We start from the raw sequence: 27,092 nt of genomic DNA on the forward strand, positions 1-27,092 counted from the left end.
AGCAAATGCCTGAAATACAAATGCTTAAAACGATAGGAGAAAATAATCTGGAGGCTCAGCAGTCAGGACAGAGGGCAGTGATTTTCTAAGTATCTTTGAGGAAGAGCACTGAAAGTGGTCAAGGGTACTTCCACTTACAGAGAGGCTGGGAAGTGACGGCTTGCAATTTCACGTAAATGGAAGATGATTTTAGTTTGGGATCCTAAAGCAGCATTGATGTGTTATCAAAGCAAAGAGAAAAGAAGGAGATGCATAAATACTGAGTGAGAAGGGGATGAGGGAATGAAACAGGTAGAGCTGGACTCAGGGCTGTCGGGGCAAACACAGCACCGGGGCTCCAAAGAGACCACGCTGCCTGCAGCCATCTCAGGCAGGGAGGGCTCTTGCTGGAGAAGCTCCTACAAAGCTGTCGGAGCTGGAGGTGAGCTGCTGGCTGCCATGCAACACAGAGGCCAGAGACCCCAGCAGCAGCAGGACCTGCTGGAGCCTCTGTGCACAGCCCTGGGACTAAGAAGTGAAACCACTGTCCTCACATGCCTGTCACACTTCACAAACACAACTCAACAGAATTTGCAGGGCTCAGATCCACGGTTTCTGAAGAAGGCAACAAAGGGTGAATTTGGAGCTGGGAGGCAATAAATTGATAGAGGTGCATTTGGTGACCCCAAAAGAGGCAGATATTTCTCGTTTTTTCTGCTGTGGCTGTTAACAGCTCACTCCCTTTAGGCCTTTCACTCTAAGAACCCAGAAGCACCCATGTATTAAGAGAAGGGCTTATTCAGGATCAGCTTCATGCAGCATTGAATAGATCACTATTGCTAGTGAAGAATTTGTTGGTACTTCTTACATTTATAGTGTTAGATAAATTGGTTAACTAAAATACATTTAACAGCATTTCTTAAAGTACTAAAAAGGGATAAAATACTAAAAATACTAAAAAGAGATAAAGTACTAAAAAGGGGATAAAAATATCAGCACCCCTCAAACCCCTCAGAGAAAGAGGTAGTATACAAATGCACCCTGTATGCTTGATGTCATTATTGCAATGAGATATTTGGGGATAAAAACATCAGCACCCCTAAAACCCCTCAGAGAAAGAGGTAGTATACAAATGCACCCTGTATGCTTGATGTCATTATTGCAATGAGATATTCAGGAGATAAAAACATGAGCACCCCTCGAACCCTCAGAGAGAAGCCCTCAGAGAAAGAGGTAGTATACAAATGCAGCCTTTATGCTTGATGTCATTATTGCTGTTACTAGTATTCTAGATTACTATGTATATCCACAGCTTTAAATCTTTAGAAAAACCTATTCCCTTCACTTCCATCTTCTGAAGTCATAAATCGCAATCCATTTCCTAGAGCTCCTGCCATTTGCACCGAGCTCACAGCATTACACAGTCAGCACACACACAGCCTGGGGCTGCTGTCCAATGGCAAAGACAACCATGAGTCAACAGAAGAGAATGTTCTCCTCCAAGGTAGATACATGGCTTCACAGCAGCAGAGCAGGAAGACGTAGGTTCAGTAGCCAGGCCGCACCGGTTCAAACCCCAGCTCCTCTGTGACCTTGGGGAAGTTGCTTAACCTATGTGCACCCCCATTTCCCTGGGTACAAATTAGGAACAGTGAGTCCCTGCCTGAGGGGTGGCTGTGAGGATTAAATGAGTAACTACATCAGAGCACTCACAGCAGTGCTGCCTCGTGGTAATTAAAACACTCTATAGTGAGTCCCTGCCTGAGGGGAGGCTGTGAGGAGTAAATGAGATTAAAACACTCTGCAGTGAGTCCCTGCCTGAGGGGAGACTGTGAGGAGTAAATGAGATGAAAACACTCTGCAGTGAGTCCCTGCCTGAGGGGAGGCCGTGAGTAGTAAATGAGATTAAAACACTCTGCAGTGAGTCCCTGCCTGAGGGGAGGCCGTGAGTAGTAAATGAGATTAAAACACTCTGCAGTGAGTCCCTGCCTGAGGGGAGACTGTGAGGAGTAAATGAGATGAAAACACTCTGCAGTGAGTCCCTGCCTGAGGGGAGGCTGTGAGGAGTAAATGAGATTAAAACACTCTGCAGTGAGTCCCTGCCTGAGGGGAGGCCCTGAGGAGTAAATGAGATGAAAACACTCTGCAGTGAGTCCCTGCCTGAGGGGAGGCTGTGAGGAATAAATGAGATGAAAACACTCTGCAGTGAGTCCCTGCCTGAGGGGAGGCTGTGAGGAGTAAATGAGATTAAAACACTGCAGTGAGTCCCTGCCTGAGGGGAGGCCGTGAGGAGTAAATGAGATTAAAACACTGCAGAGAGTCCCTGCCTGAGGGGAGGCCGTGAGGAGTAAATGAGATTAAAACACTGCAGAGAGTCCCTGCCTGAGGGGTGACTGTGAGGATTAAGTGAGATGAAAACACTCTGCAGTGAGTCCCTGCCTGAGGGGAGGCTGTGAGGAGTAAATGAGATTAAAACACTCTGCAGTGAGTCCCTGCCTGAGGGGAGGCTGTGAGGAGTAAATGAGTGACTACATGAAAGCACTCACAGCAAGCTGTCTCCTGGCGATTAAAACACTCTGCAAGTTCAAGAGCTCAAGATGCTCCTCCTCGTTAGTGTGACCCAAGTCTGGAAAGAGGACAGAGAAGAAAGCCAAGCCTGGGAGAAGCCAAAACTGTGCAAGAGGCCAGACGAGACAGGCTGCATGGAATCCCGCCTGTCCACGGCCACCGTTTGTCTCCACTACACGGGGCCATCTGTGTTCCCTCCCTTTTGTCTCCACTACATAGGGCCATGTGTGTTCCCTTCCACGAGGATTTTTGTTGCACCGTTTCATTCTTTGGTAAACTGCACACAAAAGCAGAGGTGTGGAGAGTTGTGCAAAATGGTGAAGACAGAGTGAAGGCAAGGAGATTTTATTTTATCCTCACTCATTCCTTCTCTAAGTCTTTTCTTCATGTGGACTGGATTCTCTGACCTGCCATGTCCAGGCTATTGATGGGCCCAGCAAAAACATACTTCATTTCTCTTACAGTGTTTATTTCCAGCATTGCCTTTTGATTCCTAGATTTTCCATCTCTCTGCTCACATATCCACCTCCAATTACGGCACAATGGTTTGAGGTTATAATCTCAATTCTTTGACAGATCTAGGAAGAGTTGCTTATTTTCGGTTTGTACAGCTTTTTGCTCAAGAGGACAAGCGTGATGACTTCCAAGCTCCTTAGGTGCTGGACTGGAAGCTACAAGTCTATGCATCTCCTATTTTATTTTATTCTTTTTATTATTGTCTCACTTTTTTTTCTAACATGTTAAGATAAATGCTTATTTCTTCAGTTTCCAGGATGTCTTCTGACTTAATATAAAGATTTTAGTCTATAAATTCAAGTACCATTTCCACTGCATCTCACAAATTTTGATTCATCATTTTTCACCTGAAATACTACAGCCCCCTAACCTGTTTCTGCCTTCAGTCAGGAACCCAATCCAATGAAACCAATCTATCCTATATATTTCTGCTACATTGATATGTCCAAAATTCCCCCTTTAGAAATGATGAGGCACAGATAGCAAGATTAAATTCTTTTTCTTCTTTTTAGAGGCAGAGTCTCACTCTGTCACCCAGAGTGGGGTGCAGTGATGTGACAACAGTTCACTGCAGCCTCCAGCTCCTAGGTTGAAGTGATCCTTCCACCTCAGCCCCCTGGGTAGCTGGGACCACAGGTGTGTTGTCACCACACCCGGCTAGTCTTTCATCGTTTGTAGAGATGGGTTCTGACCTTGTTACCCAGGCTGGTCTCGAACTCCTGGCTTCAAGCCCTCCTCCACCTTGGCCTCCCAAAGTGCTGGCATTACAGGCGTGAGCCACTGCACCTGGCCAAAATTCACTTTCTTTAGTGTGGGACATCTTTATGCTGCGTCCTCAGCTGTGCCTGTGGCCTCTCCTCCCACAGCTGCGGCCCCAGAGCAGCACGTGATGGGGACTGTCTGCAAGTCTGGCAACAGTCCCACCCACACCATCTAGCATGAGAGCCGCCCAGCCACCCGCACGAAAGTGCAGTGATGAAGCAGGAGGATGATTTTATGTATCATCTTAACACTTTAAATGTAAAAGGCCCCACAAGGCTACTGCCCTCATTCTGGACAGGGCAGCTCCCACCAGACAGAGCCTGTCACCTCCTCTGGGGACATCACAGAGGCTACACAGTCCTACTTGGCCGCACTGTAGGCCGCCTTCTCTCCTAGCATCATTCTGATGTAAATAAGGAAGTAACACTATGTGTATTGGAATCCATGAGAAAATTGAGTTGTTCAGAGAGAACACAGGTCACAGGGCAGGAATCTCATCAAAATCAGTAAATCCACACTGACTCAGGAAAGATAAACCTTCTCAGTCTAGAAAATTAAACTTCGGCATAGAGGAGAAACTTATATGGTGACCCCCATGATGGCAGGTGACCCCGTGACGGCAAGGAGGATGCCCTCTACATTCCCGCGTCACCGGCAGCGCGTGGCAGAGTGCTCGGAACCCGTGACAGCAAGGAGGATGCCCTCTACATTCCTGCCTCACTGGCAGCGCGTGGCAGAGTGCTCGGAACCCGTGACAGCAAGGAGGATATGCTCTACATTCCTGCCTCACTGGCAGCACGTGGCAGAGTGCTCGGAACCCATGACAGCAAGGAGGATGCCCTCTACATTCCTGCCTCACCGGCAGCACGTGGCAGAGTGCTCGGAACCCCATGACAGCAAGGAGGATGCCCTCTACATTCCTGCCTCACCGGCAGCACGTGGCAGAGTGCTCGGAACCCCATGACAGCAAGGAGTATATCCTCTACATTCCTGCCTCACTGGCAGCACGTGGCAGAGTGCTCGGAACCCGTGACAGCAAGGAGGATGCCCTCTACATTCCTGCCTCACCGGCAGCACGTGGCAGAGTGCTCGGAACCCATGACAGCAAGGAGGATATGCTCTACATTCCTGCCTCACTGGCAGCACGTGGCAGAGTGCTCGGAACCCATGACAGCAAGGAGGATATGCTCTACATTCCTGCCTCACTGGCAGCATGTGGCAGAGTGCTCGGAACCCATGACAGCAAGGAGGATATGCTCTACATTCCTGCCTCACCGGCAGCACGTGGCAGAGTGCTCGGAACCCATGACAGCAAGGAGGATATGCTCTACATTCCTGCCTCACTGGCAGCATGTGGCAGAGTGCTCGGAACCCATGACAGCAAGGAGGATATGCTCTACATTCCTGCCTCACTGGCAGCACGTGGCAGAGTGCTCGGAACCCAGAATCACCTGCACATTTGCTGAAAGAATACTAGGACACAAGTCTGTTTCCAATACTGACACTAAACTATCCTTAGCATAAAATCCGCCTCAAGGATGGGGTCAGAAGCACAAGTTTCCAGTTTACCTCTCAACTTTTTCAAAAAAAAAAAAAAGCTTTAAAAATCTAACAATAATTTTCAAACTCTTTGACCCAAAGAGCACTTTAAAGACTATTGAAAACCTTAAAAAGCTCTCGCCAGTGGGGCTAATATTTTGATATTTGTGGCATTAGAAAGTAAATCAAAACTTTTTAAAAAACAAGATGTCACAGTCACAGAATCCACTGGCTCTCAGAACAACCCTCCCCCACCCCCAAACAGACAGCCTTGGAAAAACCCACTGTGCACTCAGGAGAGAAAGAGTCAACAGGAGACATGGCCGTGTCATTCTGGAAAGCACAACACTGCAGACATCCCTGGGAGGGTCTCGAACCCCTGAGGGTCCCTAGGCTCTGTTGGAAGCTTGCTGTCCTAGAGGACACAGGGGACCAGGACATTCTACTGCAAAGGAGGGGCAAGGCTGAGGTCAGATGCTGATCCCTGAGAGGGCAGCCCTAGCCATGCATGCTCACACATGGAGGTTCTTAGTTCATCAAAAGACACAGCAGTAGCTCCACCCACATCACAGAATGGCGTGCTGCACATGGGCTCTAGTATCTTCCTCTCAGTCACATCAGGGAACCATGTGCTGCACGTGGGCTCTAGGATCTTCCACAGCCACATCAGGGAACAGTGTGCTTCATGTGGGCTCTAGGATCTTCCAGTCACATCAGGGAATGGCGTGCTGCACGTGGGCTCTAGGATCTTCCTCCCAGTCACATCAGGGAACGGCGTGCTGCACGTGGGCTCTAGGATCTTCCTCCCAGTCACATCAGGGAACAGCGTGCTGCACGTGGGCTCTCGGATCTTCCTCCCAGTCACATCAGGGAACAGCGTGCTGCACGTGGGCTCTAGGATCTTCCTCCCAGTCACATTAGGGAACAGCATGCTGCACGTGGGCTCTAGGATCTTCCTCCCAATCACATCAGGGAATAGCATGCTGCAGGCTGGCTCTAGGATCTTCCTCCCACAGTCACATCAGGGAACAGCATACTGCTTGTGAGCTCTAGTATCTTCCTCTCACAGTCACGTCAGGAAACAGCGCACTGCACCTGGGCTCTAGGATCTTCCTCTCACAGTCACATGAGGGAACCGCGTGCTGCACTTGGGCTCTAGGATCTTCCTCCCAGTCACATCAGGGAACAGAGTGCTGCACGTGGGCTCTAGGATCTTCCTCCCAATCACATCAGGGAACAGCGTGCTGCACGTGGGCTCTAGGATCTTCCTCCCAGTCACATTAGGGAACAGCGTGCTGCACGTGGGCTCTAGGATCTTCCTCCCAATCACATCAGGGAATAGCATGCTGCAGGCTGGCTCTAGGATCTTCCTCCCACAGTCACATCAGGGAACAGCATGCTGCTTGTGAGCTCTAGTATCTTCCTCTCACAGTCACGTCAGGAAACAGCGTGCTGCACGTGGGCTCTAGGATCTTCCTCCCAGTCACATTAGGGAACAGCGTGCTGCACTTGGGCTCTAGGATCTTCCTCCCAGTCACATTAGGGAACAGCGTGCTGCACTTGGGCTCTAGGATCTTCCTCCCAATCACATCAGGGAATAGCATGCTGCAGGCTGGCTCTAGGATCTTCCTCCCACAGTCACATCAGGGAACAGCGTGCTGCTTGTGAGCTCTAGTATCTTCCTCTCACAGTCACGTCAGGAAACAGCGCACTGCACCTGGGCTCTAGGATCTTCCTCTCACAGTCACATGAGGGAACCGCGTGCTGCACCTGGGCTCTAGGATCTTCCTCCCAGTCACATCAGGGAACAGCGCACTGCACCTGGGCTCTAGGATCTTCCTCTCACAGTCACATGAGGGAACCGCGTGCTGCACCTGGGCTCTAAGATCTACTTTTAATAGTCACATCAGGGAACAGCATGCTGCACGTGAGCTCTAGGGTCTTCCTCTCATAGTCACGTCAGGGAACTGCGTGCTGCACGTGGGCTCCAGTATCTTCCCACAATCACATCAGGGAACCATGTGCTGCACGTGGGCTCTAGGATCTTCCTCTCACAGTCACATCAGGGAACCACCTGCTGCACGTGAGCTCTAGTATCTTCCCACAGCCACATCAGGGAACAGTGTGCTGCACGTGAGCTCTATCTAGTATCTTCCTCCCACAGTCACATCAAGTGATCGCGTGCTGCACGTGGGCTCTAGGATCTTCCTCTCCCAGTCTTGGTTGGAACGGGCACAAGTCTCCAGGTTTTCTTTTCCAGAGTTGTTGGTTGGGGGAAAAGTGTGATAACTAAAGCTAGAATCTAAGCTCTAATCGAGAGTTTATCAAAGTAAAGGTAATGAAGTGCTTAAAATTGACTCCAATACATTCTAGGTGCTCAATAAATGCCAGCTCATTCACTTACTTCCCAAATCAAGCTCAAGTTCCAAAAGAAAGCTATTTATAAAGAAGAGATATGTACTATGACAAAGAGCTTTTGTAAGAATTCATTACAAAGTAAGGTCATGCGTTTAGAAATGAAATGAGAAAATACATCCAGTAGAGGTTAAATGGTTGAGTAGATTAATTATTAACTAGGTCAATTATGTAACCAATAACAAAATTATTTCTGGGCTGCTAAAATTCAGTCATTGATGGGGAGAATGGAACAAGTTGGAAAACACTCTTCAGGATATTATCCAGGAGAACTTCCCCAGACAACCAAGACAGGCCCACATTCAAATTGAGAAATACAGAGAATATCACGAAGATACTCCTTGAGAAGAGCAACCCCAAGACACATAATTGTCAGATTCACCAAGATTGAAATGAAGGAAAAAATGTTAAGGGCAGCCAGAGAGAAAGGTAGGGTTACCCACAAAGGGAAGCTCATCAGACTAACAGTGGATCTCTCTGTAGAAACCCGACATGCCAGAAGAGAGTGGGGGCCAATATTCAACATTCTTAAAGAATTTTCAACCCAGAATTTCGTACCCAGCCAAACTAAGCTTTGTAAGTGAAGGAGAAATATAATCATTTACAGACAAGCAGATGCTGAGAGATTCTGTCACCACCAGGTCTGCCTTACAAGAGCTCCTGAAGGAAGCACTAAATATGGAAACGAAAAACTGGTACCAGCCACTGCAAAAACACAATAAATTGTAAAGACCATTGACACTGTGAAGTAACTGCATCAACTAATGGGCAAAATAACCAGCTAGCATCATAATGACAGGATCAAATTCACACATAACAATATTAACCTTAAATGTAAATGGGCTAAATGCCCCAGTTAAAAGACACAGACCGGCAAACTGGATAGAGTCAAGACCTGTTGGTGAGCTGTATTCAGGAGACCCATCTCATGTGCAAAGACACACACAGGCTCAAAATAAACGATGGAGGAATATTTACAAAGCAAAAAAAGCATGAGATGCAATCCTGGTCTCTGATAAAACATAGTTTAAACCAACAAAGATCAAAAAAGACAAAGAAGGGCATTACACAATGGCAAAGGCATCAATGCAACAAGAAGGGCCAACTATCCTAAATATATACATACCCAATACAGGAGCACCCAGATTCATAAAGCAAGTTCTTAGATACCTACCAAGAGACTTAGACTCCCACACAGTAATAGTGGGAGGCTTTAACACCCCAACGTCAGTATTAGATTGAGACAGAAAATTAACAAGGATATTCAGGACTTGAACTCAGCTCTGGGCCAAGCGGACCTAATAGACATCTACAAAACTCTCCACCCCAAATCAATAGGATATACCTTCTTCTCAGCACCAAATTGCACTTATTCTAAAACTGACCACATAATTGGAAGTAAAACACTCAACAAATGCAAAAGGATGGAAATCATAACAGTCTCTCAGACTACAGTGCAATCACATTAGAACTCACAGTTAAGAAACTCACTCAAAACTGCACAAATACATGGAAACTGAACAACCTGCTCCTGAATGACTACTGGGTAAATAATGAAATTAAGGCAGAAATAAATAAGTTCTTTGAAACCAATGAGAACAAAAGACACAATGTACCAGAATCTCTGGGACACAGATAAAGAGGTGTGTACAGGGAAATTTACAGCACTAAATGCCCACAAGAAAAAGCAGGTAAGATCTAAAATCGATACCCTAACATCATAATTAAAAGAACTAGAGAAGAAAGAGCAAACAAATACAAAAGCTAGCAGAAGACAAGAAATAACTAAGATCAGAGCAGAAATGAAGGAGATAGAGACACGAAAAACTCTTCAAAAAAATCAATGAATCCAGGAGCTGGTTTTTGGAAAAGATCAACAAAGTAGATAGACCACTAGCCAGACTAATAAAGAAGAAAAGAGAGAAGAATCAAACAGACACAATAAAAAATGATAAAGGGGATATCACCACTGATCCCACAGAAATACAAACTACCATCAGAGAATACTGTAAACACCTCTATGCAAATAAACTAGAAAATCGAGAAGAAATGGATAAATTCCTGGACACATACACCCTCTCAAGACTAAACCAGGAAGAAGCCGAATCCCTGAATAGACCAATAACAAGTTCTGAAATTGAGGCAGGAATTAATAGCCTACCAACCAAAAAAAGTCCAGGACCAGACAGATTCATAGCCAACTCTTACCAGAGGTACAAAGAGGAGCTGGTAGCATTCCTTCTGAAACTATTCCAAACAATAGAAAAGAGGGGCTCCTCCCTAACTCATTTTATGAGGCCACCATCATCCTGATACCAAAACCTGGCAGAGACACAACAAAATAAGAAAATGTCAGGCCGATATCCCTGATGAACATCAATGTGAAAATCCTCAATTAAAATACTGGCAAACGGAATCCAGCAGAAAGCTGATCCACCATGATCAAATCGGCTTCATCCCTGGGATGCAAGGCTGGTTCAATATATGCATATCAATAAATGTAATCCATCACATCAACAGAACTAATGACAAAAAACACATGATTATCCCAATAGATACAGAAAAGGCCTTTGATAAAATTCAACATCCCTTCATGCTAAAAACTCTCAATAAACTAGATATTGATGGAACACATCTCAATAAGAGCTATTTATGACAAACCCACAGCCAATATCATACTGAATGGGCAAAAACGGGAAGCATTACTTTGAAAACTGGCACAAGACAAGGATGCCCTCTCTCAACATAGTATTGGAAGTTCTGGCCACAATCAGGCAGGAGAAAGAAAGAAAGGGTATTCAAATAGGAAGAGAGAAAGTCAAATTGTTTCTGTTTACAGATGACATGACTGTTATTTAGAAAACCCCATCATCTCAGCCCAAAATCTCCTTAAGCTGATAAGCAACTTCAGCAAAGTCTCAGGATACAAAATCAATGTGCAAAAATCACAAGCATTCTTATACCCCAATAATAGACCAACAGGGAGCCAAATCATGAGTGAACTCCCATTCACAATTGCTACAAAGAGAATAAAATACCTAGGAATACAGCTTACAAGGGACGTGAAGGACCTCTTCAAGGAGAACTATAAACCACTGCTCAAGGAAAAAAGAGAAGACACAAACAAATGGAAAATCATTCCATGCTCATGGATAGGAAGAATTAATATCATGAAAATGGCCATATTGCCCAAAGTAATTTATAAATTCAATGCTATCCCCGTCGAGCTACCATTGACTTTCTTCACAGAATTGGAAAAAACTACTTTAAATTCCATATGGAACCAAAAAAAGAGCCCACCTAGCCAAGACAATCCTAAGCAAAAAGAACAAAGCTGGAGGCATCACACTACCTGACTTCAAACTATACTACAAGGCTAAAGTAACCAAAACAGCATGGTACTGGTACCAAAACAGAGATATAGACCAAGGGAACAGAACAGAGGCCTCAGAAAAAAACTCCACACATCTACAACCATCTGATCTTTGACAAACTTGACAAAAAAACAAGCAATGGGGAAATTATTCCCTATTTAATAAATGGTGTTGGGGAAACAGGCTAGCCATAAGCAGAAAACTGAAACTGGACCCCTTCTGTACACCTTATACAAAAATTAACTCAAGTTGGTTTAAAGACTTAAACATAAGACCTAAAACCATAAAAACTCTACAAGAAAACCTAGGCAAAACCATTCAGTATATAGACATGGCCAAAGACTTCAATACTAAAACACCAAAAGCAATAGCAACAAAAGCCAAAATTGACAAATGGCATCTAATTAAACTAAAGTGCTTCTGCACAGCAAAATAAACTACCATCAGAGTGAACAGGCAACCTACAGAATGGGAGAAAATTTTTGCAATCCATCCATCTGACAAAGGGCTAATATCCAGCATCTATAAAGAACTTAAACAAATTTACAAGAAAAAACAACCCCATCAAGAAGTGGACCAAAGGTTATGAACAGACACTTCTCAAAAGAAGACATTTATGTGGCCAAAAAACTTAGAAAAAAAAAAAGCTCATCATCACTGGTCATTAGAAAAATGCAAATCAAAACCACAATGAGATACCATTCCACGCCAGTTAGAATGGTTATCATTAAAAAGTCAGGAAACAACAGATGCTGGAGAGGATGTGAAGAAACACCACTGAGGGAAGTGTAAATTAGTTCAACCATTGTGGAAGAGAGTGTGGTGATTCCTCAAGGATCTAGAACCAGAAATACCATTTGATCAAGCAATCCCATTACTGGGTATACACCCAAAGGATTATAAATCATGATACTATAAAGACACATACAAACGTATGTTTATTGCAGCACTGTTCACAATAGCAAAAACTCGGATCCAACCCAAATGCCCATCAATGATAGACTGGATAAAGAAAATGTGGCATATATACACCATGGAATAGTATGCAGCCATAAAAAAGGGGTAAATTCATGTCCTTTGCAGGGACATGGATGAAGCTGGAAGCCATCATTCTCAGTCAACTAACACAAGAACAGAAAACTAAACACCACATGTTCTCACTCATAAATGGGAGTTGAACAATGACAACACATGGACACAGGGAGGGGAACATCACACACTAGGGCCTGTTGGGTGCTGGAGGACTACAGGAGGGATAGCATTAGGAGAAATACCTAACGTAGGTGATGGGTTGATGGGTGCAGCAAAGCACCATGGCACATGTATACCTATGTAACAAACCTGCATGTTCTGCACATATACCCCAGAACTTAAAGTATAATAAAAAATATATATAAATTAAAAAATTCAGTCCCTGAGGCAACCACAGTAGCTCTACTGCAAGATGAGTGGTCACAGAGCTCGAGCTGCCAAGTCTCCCTAGAAGCCACAGCCCTTTCCTCGTGAATGATTCCAGTCTTCCCAGTCGGTTCAGGAGAAAGAAAAAAGCAGACAGAAAATTGTGAAATGTGTCTATTGGTAATAAACTAACGTAAGCTCCTCTTATCTCACACCTTATTGTTAAAACCACGTGAGCATATACTCTAAGTAAATTATAGTATATCTAAATTTACAGAATTCACAACTAGATTCCTGTAACAGCAGGAAATAGCAAAGAATAAGGAACCCCAGTAATGACCCCTATGCCCCTCCTGCTTTCCTGAAGGGTGGCTGCCATGACACATAAAGGGGAGTGCTCTGTGTTGGCTACAGAAAGTGAGAACCCCACCTGAGACTTCACAGGCAATGCAAAGGTCATGGGGTGCGCTCCATATGCCAGTCAGTCATTATTGATTAAAACAAAGATGAGACCAGGTGCAGTGGCTCACGCCTGTAATCCCAGCACGTTGGGAGGCCAAGGCAGGTGGATCACTTGAGGTCGGGAGTTCTAGACCAGCCTGACCAACATGGAGAAACCCTGTTTCTACTAAAAATACAGAATTAGCAAGGCATGGTGGCGCATGCCTGTAATCCCAGCTACTTGGGAGGCCAAGGCAGGAGAATCGCTTGAACCCACGAGGCAGAGTTTGTGGTGTGACCTGCGTCACACCACAGAGATCACACCATTGCACTCCAGCCTGGGCAACAAGAGTGAAACTCCATCTCAAAAACAAACAAAAAACAAAGATGAGTACCCAACTTTTAAAAACTACAACAGCATCCATGGAGTAATAGTGCTTTCCATTGTATCTCAAATAAATGACACTTCAAGGACTGTCTTCCTAATTGTTCATAGTATCTTCTGCACAGTAAGGGAACAGCTAAGGCAAATTCTACCACCTGTAACCTACACACAGTGAGCTTGATTCCCTAAAGAGAAGTAGCTGTGGAATTGGAGACCATCATCTGTGCAGGTGCATGAGCTGACACCTTGGAGTCACCCTGGGTGCAGAATTGGAGACCATCATCTGTGCAGGTGCTTAACTAGGACATCTCGGATTCACCCTGGGAGCACAATTGGAGACCACTATCTGTGCAGGTGCATAAGCTGGACATCTCGGAGTCACTCTGGGTGCAGAATCGGAGACCATCCTCTGTGCAGGTGCATAAGTTGGACATCTTGGAGTCGCCCTGGATGCAGAATCCGAGACCATCCTCTGTGCAGGTGCATAACTAGGACATCAAGGTCACCCTGATTTCCTCTCATGTTCCTCCATATTAACCCAACCTTCAGGTCCTATTGCTATTATCTTTTGAGCATTTCTCAAATCTCACTGGTACTGATATTTCTTCTTTTTTTTTTTTTTTTGAGACACAGTCTCACTCTGTCGCCCAGGCTGGAGTGCAGTGGTATGATCTCAGGTCACGGCAACCTCCACCTCCTGGGTTCAAGAGATTCTCCCACCTCAGCCTCTGGAATAGCTGGGATTACAGACATGCGCCACCATGCCTGGCTAATTTTTTATTTTTCGTAGAGATGGGGTTTCGCCATGTTGGCCACACTGGTCTTGAACTCCTGAACTCAAGTGATCCACCTGCCTCAGCCTCCCAAAGTGCTGGGACTACAGGCACGAGCCACAGCACCCAGCCCTGACAGATATCTCTTAAGTACACATCAGTTTCAGGCATTCAGGGTTGTTTGGACTCCCCCACTTTCAGCCCATGCTCCATGCTGCTGCTGAAGTGATCTTCAAACCCTGACTGGCCCCCACTGTCCCTTCACCTAAAACCTTCTAGTGGTTCCCATCATCTTCGGGATGAAGTCCAAATTCCCGAGCATGATGCACAAGATGCTATAACCCAGCCGCTCCTACCTAACTTCTTGCCGTTCCCCAAATGTGTCACACTCCCTCATCTTCCTTCAAAATATAGAAGCCAAGCAGTATTTCAGGTGCTTGGCCTACACCAATGAACAAAACGGAGATCTTGGCCTGAGTGGACCTCGTATTCTTATGGAAGGAAGTGAGAGGTGGGGAGGTGGACGGTGGAAGAATGGCTGAGTAGTGGGGTCAATGGATGAGATGTTTGATAGATGGACGGATGGTGGACGTAAATGGATGCTTGATAGGTAAGTAGATGATTGGCGAATATGCAGACAGATGCAGAGAGGTTGATAAATGGATGGATGATTGACAGGTAGGTAAATAACGAATACACAGACATGCAGATAGAGTGTCACGTGGTTCTAACGGCAATGGAGACGTGAGTCAGGATGGGGAACGGGAGAGATTGTGTATGAAGAGGTGCCATATTTCACAATTTTACAAAAAGAGGAGAAATGAACCGTGCTTCTCACGTTGGGTCTAGCTTCCCCTCCAGAGCAGAGCCTGCAGGCTCTGAGCTGAAGTGTTGGTCTCCTCCACCCATCCTGCCACTCTCAGCCACCCCCTCTGCCATGTACCTCTCTCTTCCACGCCTTCCTGCCTTTGAAGAGGTGAGGTAAGGTGCACGGGTGAACAGAAAACGCACCCCAAGCCAAGAGATAACCATCTCCTGCTACACCCACCTCTCTCAGGCTTTTATCAAGAGAGAAGAGCGTGAGACAACCACAACCCGCCATGCTTATCTCGTGGAGTAGCTGGGATTGTGAAGATGGCATGATCCGAAGGTAAACACAGGGTTTATCAACACCCCTGCAGCGTCGTGGAGAGAGAGAGAATGTAGGAAACACGCAGTGGCGACTGACGCGGATCTCCTCTCCTGTGTGGTAAGATGGCCGGCCAAAGATGGGCTTGCGTCCTCCTGCAAGGAGCGACCCCGTGTGATCATCGGCCATTGGACAGCCTCCCTGAACTTCAGTTTCCTCATCTATAAAATGGAAGATAGACCCCCACTGGCCTCTGTGAGAACTGAAGCCATGTGAACTCAGCCTGCGTGCATGTCTGGGTGTGTTGTGTGTTCACAGACAGGGTGTCTGCATGGCAGCACTGACACACAGTGAGGGAAGCGTTGGTCACAGGCTGACAGTACGCAGGTGCCTCCACACTCCTGAACTCGACAGGGGCCTCCGAGACACCCACATGAGTAAGAGAAGGTCTCAATATGTGTTGGGGATTAAGACAGGTGTCAAACAACAGAGGGTGGATTTGGGAACAAATTCTCCTTCATTCCATCCGCACACATTTTCCTGGGTCACAGCCTCCTTGGAGAAGGCAGCAGGGGCGCCCAGGAGGTGGCACCAGCTTTTCATTCAGGCTCTCAGGTGTGTCCTCTTTTGCATGGGTGACACTCTCTGAGGCCATAAAATCTCCTCTCCAGAAAGAGGAGCAGAGCCAGAAGGCCAGGCAGACGGCAACTGAGGATGCAGAAGCAGCTAATCACATGAGCCTGTGTGGACAGAGATTCGTTACAGCGCGACTGACACTCACAGGCTTTCCTCGAACACCGGGTGAGTTCCGTCATCCCTTAGCCTCAGTTTTTTCTTCTGACACAGGAGACAACAGTCACGACTTCACCTGCTTATCATGAAAGCTCCATGTGAGAACAATGTGAGGACGCCAGTGAAGGGCATTTGCAAAACAAAGGGATTCACGAATCGGGTCCATCACCAGTGCCCCTGCCCTCACCGGTGCCCTGGGAACTACAGAAGAATTCACAGGCAATTTTCTTTCAAAGAAGCAACTTTAACCTACAGGTTGGAAAAACTCTCTCAGAATAATTCAAACATTAATCACAGCCTGAGTTTTTGTTGTTGTTGTTTTTGAGATGGAGTTTTGCTCTGTTGCCCAGGCTGGAGTGCAGTGGCATGATCTCGGCTCACTGCAACCTCCGCCTCCCAGGTTCAAGCATTTCTCCTGCCTCAGCCTGATGAGTAGCTGGGACTACAGGTGCCCACCACCATGCCCGACAGCCTAAGTTTTCTGTTGCTAAATTAATGAAATTTCAGCTGGCCAAGCCCAGGTGGCACTGGCAACTCAGTCTCCAGACAACCCTGTGCAGACGACATCATAAAACACAGATGAAAGACAGGAAACACATAACAATGTATGGTTTTCATTTCTGTTTAGAAAAGTAGACCTGGAAAACAAATCACTGAGGGTAAGAAAAAGAAAAAACTATACTAGCAACCACGATTAAAAAGTTATTTAACAGTGACACCTAAAAATGAGAAAAATTTGGCACGAGATTATAATCTTTTTAATTACTATGAAATTCTGAATAGCAGACAACATGGGCTTGTAAACCACGTGAAGAGCTATTTACCGGACACTGGCGTCTCCCGAGAGGGTGTGTCCGTGCAGAAAGCTGGAGGCCCCTCGCGTGCTACAGGTCCACGCCCACTGCCCTTCTGCCTCGCCCAGTGGCTGGGCACAGGCACCGTCCTGGCACAGGTGGCAGATGGACGTATTGTCACACCCCACCCCGTGCTTACCTGACCGATAGCGCTCATCTCGTGACCCTGAAGACCGTCGGCGGTGGTAGCGAGAGGCGGAGGAAGGAGTGACAGGAGCCCGGCGTTCTTGCGGCAAAGCTTGGTCCACCCCTGGATTTCAATGAAAACAGCAGAGTTAGGTGTGACTGTACTTAGCGGAGTCAGCAGACTAACAAATCATGCCCTCCATCCCCACAGCAAAGCCAGAGCTACCCACGGCACTGGGCATGGCGGCGCCTCAGAGCCCACAGACAGGAGGGCCAGGACTGAGGAGGAAGCTCTCCCACAGCCAGGGAGACCCCTCCTGGCTAGATGCCGCCACGGTCCCTTTCACAGCACAAAGGTCCACTGACAGGCAGGGAGAGACACAAACTCAGCCACAGGTGGCAACTGAATTCCTGGGAGTTAGGATTAGAGCAACAGGGCCCAAGACATAGACTCAAGTTATGACCTTTTAATGTAATAAATATACAGAATGAGCTGTATAAGTTCTTAAGAAAATTTAAAAGTATGTTATTAAAGTAATTTTTAAAATAAATCTTATACAATAATTTAACAATATAATTCAGGTAACCAGGACATACCATGAACGTCCAGCTTTGCTCATTCCAGATTACTCTCTGGAAGCTTACTCCATTGGATGCCAAGTGTTTTAACAGATTATGTTCGACTATGAATCACAATTATTTGGTGAATAACAAAAAACATTAATGCGGTCAGATAAAAACGGTTTGATGGAATTGGTCAAAACATTGATGTGAATCCACCTGTCACATATTGATTACATTCAGGCAATAACAGGGTGGCAAGGAACACAACTAGACAAAACTAAGCCCCCAAAGGAAGGACATCATCATCACAGTTCCATGAAGAATTACTCTGACACCACGGGAAAAATATCACCCCAGAGTTCCATGAACAGCTCTGATACCACAGAAAGGACGTCACCCCCACAGTTCCGTGAACGGCTCTGATACCACAGAAAGCACGTCATCCTACATCGTCCCCACAGTTCCGTGAACAGCTGATACCACAGAAAGCACGTCATCCTACGCCGTCCCCACAGTTCCGTGAACGGCTCTGATACCACAGAAAGGACGTCACCCCCACAGTTCCGTGAACGGCTCTGATACCACAGAAAGCATGTCATCCTACATCATCCCCACAGTTCCGTGAAGAACTGCTCTAAGACTGAGCACCAATCACTGATAGACGCTTCTTCAGAAATGGATCAGTAATATCTCATTGAAAGTAAACCAGAAATAACAGTTTTAAGTTAACAAAAGAAATATTTAGTCCCTGGTTTTCCATGATGGGCTCTTATGAGAGTTGTAGAGTCTGTGGACTTCATATTCCTTACTCTGGTGGTTTCTGAACGTCAGCTTTTGATGGTGCGTGTGTGGGTCTCACGTATCAGGCTGGCGAGTTCAGAACTAAGTTAAGCATGGCTCCTACACCGTCATTTTGCTAAGTTTCATGCGCTTTTCTTTCAGGGCATCCAAATCACCATCAGTTCCTGAGGACTGAACTGTCTGCTGCTCCAACCTCTTCCAGTCATCGTCTACAACTGATCTTTTAAAAATGATCTTCAATTACCTTTTTATCAAACAGATGCATTTTAGGAAATCAAAGAGTATTATCAAGTCTCACGTGAAAAACAGTAGCTACCTGGCACTTACATTCATTAGCATGGACTTATCACACGACTTCCCGAATTGTCCTTTTTAGACACCACCCCTTACACCACTGTGGTCATCAACATCAGGGTCCGCAGTGTGCTACAAATACCATTCTATCTTACGCTTTTCAATGATTCTGGAGTTAATATTTTCTCTATTTTCCACTATCTTGGCTTACAATGTACCTATTGCCAATCCTTTCACAATTCTCCAGCAGAACTGAAAAACTCTTTCCCATACCTTCTTGCCCACGATCAAACACTGACAACCTGGTGAGAATCTGTTCAATTTTCCTGGAAGTCCTCTTGGAGCCCCCACCCCAGTCCCAAATGTGCTACCGTCACTGGGCCACGCCTTTCTTCCCGCTGGCTGTGGCTGCTGTGTTAGTCACTTGTTCTCATGCTCTTCGATGCCCCCTCGTCTCTCCACACTCCCGTGCTAAAGGAGCACCTTGAATGTTTCAGAAAGGAAGAACCAGAAGAAGGAACACTTGGGGGCCCCACACGTCCGAAAGTGCTTTTCTTTCTACCCCAGTGAGACTGAGTCTTTCGCCTAGATACGGACTTCTAGGTGAAAATTACTTTTATTCATTGCCTTTCATTTCCATTATTGGTGAGAAGTTAAACTTCACTCTGATGCTATAATCCTTATGTAATACCCATTCCTTTCTCTTCTCCTTCAATAATCTTTTATTCATTCCCACTGGAAGAGCTGCAAGCCAGGTTGTAATATCCATTCCTTTCTTTTCTCCCTCGATAATCTTTTTGCTGCAAATCAGGTTTTTGTTCTCATGGGGGCAAACCACCAAATCTCTCCCCAAGGAAGGCTTCAACGGGGCTGTTTCATTTGCCCGAAGAGCCCCCTCCTCTCCTGTTTCCAACACAGGCATGTTCACCCTCTGACCTGGAGCCTCTGTTTTCAGTATCATCCCCAAATCTGGAGCCTCCCGGTTTAATTCCTCCAGATAACACACATGGCTGGGAGGAGGAGGAAAAGCAGCCGCCTCCGTTCTCTGGGCTCCATGTGTACAGCACCCATGGCTGTCCCCCGTGTCTGCATCTTGGCTTTCTCCATTTTGCTAAATGATGAACCACAAATTCCTCTATTTAACTTCTCTTGTGCTGTGGACTTATACAGTCACTGACAGCACAGTTGGGAGAAACAGATAAAGGCACACTTCCAAGTTGCCAAGCGTATCCAGTGGCCTGACGTTTTTAATGTTTCACCTTCAATCTCAGTATCACACCTATCTGGTCCACTCAAACAGGCTTCCTGGGATTACCTCCAACACTAACCTCCTCTTGTGCCCACGGACAATGGTGCACAGAGTTCTAGGCTGCTGCTCGGCTTCTCACAGAGCTTACATGTCTGATCTCAGAAAGCTACTTTTGCATACCATCCTTGTGAATATCTCCTCTCATAGGTGGAAATGCAAAGCTTGCAACAAAAGTTTGAAAACGAATAAAATAGAACACTAGCTTCTACAGGTTGCAATAAGATGACAAAAGAAACGAGTATGAACGGACATATTTCCTTCATTCATTTTCTTCTGATGTCATTCCAAACGAGGCTGGAGGTGGCTTAACAGTGTGTTCTGGGAAGAAAAAAGCCACAATTAAATAGATGTGGCTCAACTGGATTCCAGCCTGTGACCGCACAGGACCCAGGGGCAGCAGAGGGGCATACCCACTGTCCCCGTCACAGGGAAACCAAGCATGGCTGCTGGAACAGATACCTCTGGGTAGCATAAACATGAACCATCACTAAGACGCATGGCTGCAGCATACCACTCTGCGCTGCTGAGGGCTCACGTTCACAGTCACGTTCGGTTTGGGGAACTGTGGTTGAAAACCAGCTCTCAGGAACATCACAGAAAGACTGGAAGCCTCATGACAGAAGGTGTGGTCAGCGGGGAGAGGCCGGCATGGTCCCTGGGAAGGAGGCATCCCCAGGGAGATGGGGTGGCTGCCTTCAAACACTCAAGAGTCTGGAGGACAAAAAGCAAGGTCTCCCCAGGCAAGAAAACGGCCGAGATGAGGTTCTCCTCCCAGGAGCACCTGCTCAGCTTTCACGCATTGGCCACATGAGGCACCAGCTCAGATCCGGTCCTCCGGGGACGGGAGATCCCATGCCTGCGGTCGGGGCCCCGATCCGTCTGGCTCCTGTCACTCTGTGGGATCCTGGGCAAGTTAGTGAACTTTCCTAGGCTCAGCCTCCTACCTCTGGACAGAAGCAGCAGTAGCTAACACTGCAGCCCTGGCCTAAGCACTTGATACGTCACTCATTCCTCAGCACAAAAAGCACCAAGCCAGGACTATTCTGCTGTTTTCTTCGCAAGGAAACGCAGGTGCAGAAGTGATCCATGAGTGCTAGCGGCCCGGTGTCACCCTTGTGCGGTGTCTGAACATTCTCCCGTGACTGCCTTTTCATTTGCAATGGGGGCCCCCTCCCAGGCCCCTCCACACCCTCTCCTGAGGGCAGAGGCTGTCGTTCTCCTGGTATCTGCAATGGTGCCCAGAGCCTCAATCTCTGTTATGAGAACAAAATCTGGCTTGTCTTGAAAACAGGAAGAAGCGTTTTTGGAATCCCATTATGAAAATTAGTATTTAGACAAGAACATTTTTTAAAGAAAATATGGAAACTGCTAAAATTTCAGATCCAGGAATGAATCTTGGAGCAAGGAAAAGCTATCAAGGTCGCCTGAAAGGGGCATCTGTTGGGATCCTGGAGAAGCAGGCAGGAGGTGACCTTGCTCTTGGTGGAGGTGGCCACAGGATGGGCTCAGGAAATACTTCTGAACCCTCAGGGCTCCCACAGAGAGCTGGAACACTTCCATTTAAATCCAAAATATCAGTGAGATTTTTATTTTCCTCTAGAATTACAGCACGACCACAAATAAAACTTGAGCACAGACAGCAGGAGATGCAAGGTGCACGGAAAGAAAAGAAGGCAGTAAGGACAGCACAGGAGTAAGGAAGAGGTCAAAGAAGCAGGCTTGACAAAGTCAGCAGAGAATAAACAAATGGATGGAAACACAGACAGATGGAAGAACAGACAAAAAGAATGGAAGGACGAATGGATGGATAGGAAGTGGGGGAGGAAAAAGAGGAAGGTGGATGGATAGGAAGTGGGGGAGGGAGAAGAGGAAGGTGGATGGATAGGAAGTGGGGGAGGGAGAAGAGGAAGGTGGATGGATAGGAAGTGGGGGAGGGAGGGAAAGGAGGGGAGGAAAGTGGATGGATGGGAGGGGAGGAAAGTGGATGGATGGGAGGGGAGGAAAGTGGATGGATGGGAGGGGAGGAAAGTGGATGGATGGGAGGGGAGGAAAGTGGATGGATGGGAGGTAGGGAAGGGATGGATGGGAGGTGGGGAAGGGAAGTGGGGAAGGGAGGGGAGGGAGGGGAGGAAGGTGGATGGATGGGAGGTAGGTGGAGAGAGGGGAGGAAGGTGGATAGATAGAAGGTGGGGGGGAGGAGGGAGGGGAGGAAGGTGGATAGATGGGAGGTGGGGGGGAGGAAGATGGATAGATGGGAGGTGGGGGGGAGGAAGATGGATAGATGGGAGGTGGGGGGGAGGGAGGGGAGGAAGGTGGGGGGGAGGTGGAGGGAAGAGAGGTGGAAGAAAGTAAGAGAGAAGGAAGGAGAGAGAAGGAGAGGGAAAGAGAAGAGAGAGAAAGAGAGAGAAGAAGAGGGAAGGAGAGGGAAGGAGAAGGGAGGGAGGGAAGGAGGAGGGAGGGAGGGAAGGAGAAGGAGAAGAGAGGGAAGGAGAAGGGAGGGAGGGAAGGAGAAGGGAGGGAGGGAAGGAGAAGAGAGGGAAGGAGAAGAGGAGGAGGGAAGGAGGAGAGAGAGAAGGAGAGGGGAAGGAAGGAGACAGAAGGAGAAGAAAGGAGAGAGAAAGAGAAGAGAGAGAAGGAGAGAGAAGGAGAAAGGAGGGAAGGAGAGAGAGAGAACGGAGGGGAGAAGAGAAAAGCAGAAGGGAAGAAAGGAGAGAGAAGGAGAAGGAAGAAAAGAGAGAAGGAGGGAGGAAAGGAGAGAAGGAGAAGGAAGAAAGGAGAGAAAAGGAGAAGGAGAGAGAAGGAGAAGGAGGGAAGGAGAGAGGAGAAGGAGGAAAGGAGAGAGAAAGAGAGGAGGAGAAGGAGGAAAGAAGGAGACAGAAAGATGAAGATGAAAAGAGAAGAGAAGGAGGAGAAAAGGAGAAGGGAGGGGAGGGGCAGGGCAGCGAAGATGGGGAGGGGCAGGGCAGCGAAGACAGGGAGGGCAAGGAGGGGAGGGCAAGGAGGGGAGGGCAAGGAGGGGAGGGCAAGGAGGGGAGGGCAAGGAGGGGAGGGGAAGACGGGGAGGGGAAGACGGGGAGGGGAAGACGGGGAGGGGAAGACGGGGAGGGGAAGACGGGGAGGGGAGGGCTTGCTGGGGCTGCAGATACATCCAAATTCCCGTCTTATTCCCACTCATCCCGTGTCCAGGCGTGCTGGGGGTGTAGATACATCCAAATTCCCGTCTTATTCCCACTCATCCCGTGTCTGGGCATGCTGGGGGTGCAGACACATCCAAATTCCCGTCTTATTCTCACTCATCCCGTGTCCGGGCGTGCTGGGGCTGCAGACACATCCAAATTCCCGTCTTATTCTCACTCATCTCGTGTCCGGGCGTGCTGGGGGTGCAGACACATCCAAATTCCCGTCTTATTCTCACTCATTCCGTGTCTGGGCATGCTGGGGGTGTAGACACATCCAAATTCCCGTCTTATTCTCACTCATCCCGTGTCTGGGCATGCTGGGGGTGTAGACACATCCAAATTCCCATCTTATTCTCACTCATCCCGTGTCCAGGCGTGCTGGGGGTGTAGACACATTAAAATTCCCGTCTTATTCTCACTCATCTCGTGTCCGGGCATGCTGGGGCTGCAGACACATCCAAATTCCCATCTTATTCTCACTCATGGCGTGTCTGGGCTTGCTGGGGGTGTAGACACATTAAAATTCCCGTCTTATTCTCACTCATCTCGTGTCTGGGCGTGCTGGGGGTGTAGACACATCCAAACTCCCGTCTTATTCTCACTCATCCCGTGTCCGGGCATGCTGGGGGTGCAGATAGCAACGTCTCTATGGCTCACCTTAGCTCCCAGAGAAGATAGGGGGAGGAAGAGAGGGGGAGGGAGGGAGGAGGAGAGGAGGGCCAAGAGGCTCTCCTGCCCTCCTTCCCCAGCACCCAGGGGCAAGCGCTCCGGGCTCCACAGAGGCCTCCACAGGAGTGTCCTGCGGGAGAAGCCTGCTCTGGGCCCTTCGTGAAACTGCCGGGGATTTTTCTGTATTTCAGGTCTGTCCCAGAGCAGTTTCTAAATCCAGTCCCATTCTCTCCAGGCCTCAATTACATGTTCTTGTTCACATCGTAGAACTTCTTTTTAAAGTAAGTGCAATCAAGGACTTTGCCAGAAAGCAAACAGGACAACTGTTGTAAACACTGGTAAGAAATTTAATATTTTTCCTTGTATTCACTGGGATGGGAACACCATACAATGGTAAGACTGAAATTCCATTCTAAGCACCTGAACACCTGCCCCAACCCCATGAATTCTCACGCTGCCTTTTTTTTTTTTTTTTTTTTTTTAGATGGAGTCTTGTTCTGTTGCCAGGCTGGAGGGCAATGGCACAATCTCCATTCACAGCAACATGTGCCTCCCAGGTTCAAGTGATTCTTCTACCTCAGCCTCCCGAGGAGCTGGGATTACAGGCACCCATCACGAAGCCTGGCTAATTTTTATATTTTTTAGTAGAGATGGGGTTTCACCACGTTAGCCAGGCTGATCTTGAACTCTTGACCTCATGATTTGTCCGCCTCAGCCTCCCAAAGTGCTAGAATTACAGGCATGAGCCAATGCGCCCGGCCCCACAATGTCCTCCTTTCTATCCATCTTTCATGAGCCCAAATCTTTGCCACACATCAGTATATATTTGCTTAGCAACCCTTTTCCTATTATAATGTTTTAACTTGATTAGGGACTCATGCACTGGAAATTGTCAGTGATCCAGGGTCGGGAGAGTCTGACGTCTGCGTCTCATCCGCCAGCCTGAGCTCCAGTCGACCCTCACTGGATGAAGGTTCTCATCCAGCAGCCTGAGCCCCGGTTCATGCTCACTGGATGAGTGTCATCCACCAGCCTGAGCTCCGGTCCATGCTCACTGGATGAGGGTCTCATCCACCAGCCTGAGCCCCAGTCCACGCTCACTGGATGAGTCTCACCCGCCAGCCTGAGCCCCGGTCCATGCTCACTGGATGAGTGTCACCCGCCAGCCTGAGCCCCAGTCCACGCTCACTGGATAAGACTCATCCACCAGCCTGAGCTCCGGTCCATGCTCACTGGATGAGGGTCTCATCCACCAGCCTGAGCCCCAGTCCACGCTCACTGGATGAGTCTCACCCACCAGCCTGAGCCCCGGTCCATGCTCACTGGATGAGGGTCTCATCCACCAGCCTGAACTCCGGTCCACGCTCACTGGATGAGATGCCAATCTCACCATCAGGACTGGGGCTTCACGTTTCTGCACTTTGCTTCCACCTCAGATTTTTCACAAAACCCATGTGAGCAGTTCCAAAGTGGGTGCTACCCTCCCCACTGGAGACACACCGCATGGCGTAGGCTCAGCTGCACTCCCTCCATAGCGGCTGACACCTGAGACGAGTAATGCGATTCATTAAACGTTGCTAAAAAGACCAAGAAATAAACATACGGGATCAAACTGACAGCTGCCTGTGGCAGAACACGTCTCCGGCAGCTAAGCGTGGTACCCTGGGAAGTGCCAACGGGAACACGGCTGATCTGGAACACAGGTGATTCACCTGTCACTGCAGCAGCGCGGTCTAGAAAGATTCACTCTATGTCACAGGCAATGCAATCTGGATACCCACGTTTCCCCTCCTCTGGGATTTAAGTTTAAAACACCCTTACACCCTGTGAGCTGCCACACGGCCTGACCCTAAGTGGAGGCAACCTGCCCGGGACAGGTCCCCGGGACCCTCCAGCCCAGGTGAGGAGGCGGTCCCTCCCCAGCACGTCTAGGAAGGGCTGCCCTGAGGTCACCAGACTGTAACTCTCATGGCAGAACAAGAATACGGACCCACTATGCACCTGCCCCGGGAAAGCACAGCCTCTGCTGACACGAAGAATCAGAACAACCAACGGCCAGCCCAGGTGAACAGGCCAGGGCCAGCCAGCCACTGTCTTCTAAAGACGACAGAACAAAATGGCATTTACATACTTAAGAAACTTTCTCATTCCGTATGTAATCAAAGTGCAAAATTCACAAATGCCAACTGCAGAGACCTCCTCCCTCACGACTGTCAAAGCCCAGTGGGAGAATCTGCAACGGGACCTCAGAGGAAGCCCTCTCTGTGGCGACAGGGCAAGGCAGCCACTGCAAGCAACAGCACTCAGGCCAGAGCAGCTGTTCTCATGAGAACATGTGATCCAGTCACAGGATCAAACACTGGGATGCGAGCCAAGTTCTGAAAAGATAATAAAATTCCACTGATTGGATGGTGCTGAGGTACATGTTACCCTCTGTCATTTCAGTCATTAATTAGCCCTTACATGTTACCATCTGCCATTTAAATTTACCCAAATCAAGAATAAAAATAAAACTGCAGCCCAGATAGACGCCTGAGGCAGTGGAAGGTCTCCGGTGCCTGTTTAGGGCTTCACGTGCATCTGAGCATCATGCGGACATGGTGGCGTCTGCCCTCAGGGACACTGCACATCCATCCTCGCACCAGGGTAGGGACGGTCACTCAGTGGGGCGGGGGGAAGTGAGGGCTGCCCCGGCCCACCCCCACAGCCAGACTCAGCCCCTCCGTGCCGCACCCACACATCCATACAGCAAATACCTGCCCAGTGTCCACTTTCCGTGAGCAGGCAGCCAGGGCCACAGGTGATTTACATACTGCTGCTGGGGGTTGGGGTGGAGACTTAGCGTTTAGTAACCACCACCCAACTATGACAGTGGTATTTCAGAGACGGGACGACATGGGGATGGGAATCCTGACGGTCTGACTGAAGGATCAGGGGAGAAATCCCTCAGGACGGAGCATCCAAACTGAGCTTTAAACACCACCTGGACACGGCCAACTGCATGGCCTGAGCGGAGTTCCTCCTGTGGATGCAGCGGCATGGCTGTCGGTAGGGACAGCGGCGTGGCCATCGGGAGCCCTGGTAGCAGGGAGTAACTGAGACAAGTCCGGGTTTGTGATTTGACTCAACGGTTGGACAGCACAGCGCGAGCCCGCAGGCCAGAGGCCTCCGGTGCAAACAGTGTAGGGCTTAACTCACACTGACCATGGGAGGCCTCTTCCTGGA

General features: G+C 48.0%; 1 protein-coding gene across 4 annotated transcripts in view; it reads right to left on the bottom strand.

Annotated features, from left to right (window-relative positions):
• The window catches only part of DIP2C (disco interacting protein 2 homolog C), a 432,829-nt gene that overhangs the window by 182,535 nt on the left and 223,202 nt on the right, over positions 1 to 27,092 (bottom strand). For all 4 annotated transcript variants that reach the window (XM_034929848.3, XM_034929851.3, XM_034929850.3 and 1 more), the window contains one exon: positions 17,065 to 17,175. In XM_034929848.3, the coding sequence (XP_034785739.1) occupies positions 17,065 to 17,175 (111 nt within the window). The remainder of the gene's footprint in view (positions 1 to 17,064; positions 17,176 to 27,092) is intronic.

This window comes from Pan paniscus, chromosome 8, assembly GCF_029289425.2.
Source record: "Pan paniscus chromosome 8, NHGRI_mPanPan1-v2.0_pri, whole genome shotgun sequence".
Taxonomy (NCBI): domain Eukaryota; kingdom Metazoa; phylum Chordata; class Mammalia; order Primates; family Hominidae; genus Pan; species Pan paniscus.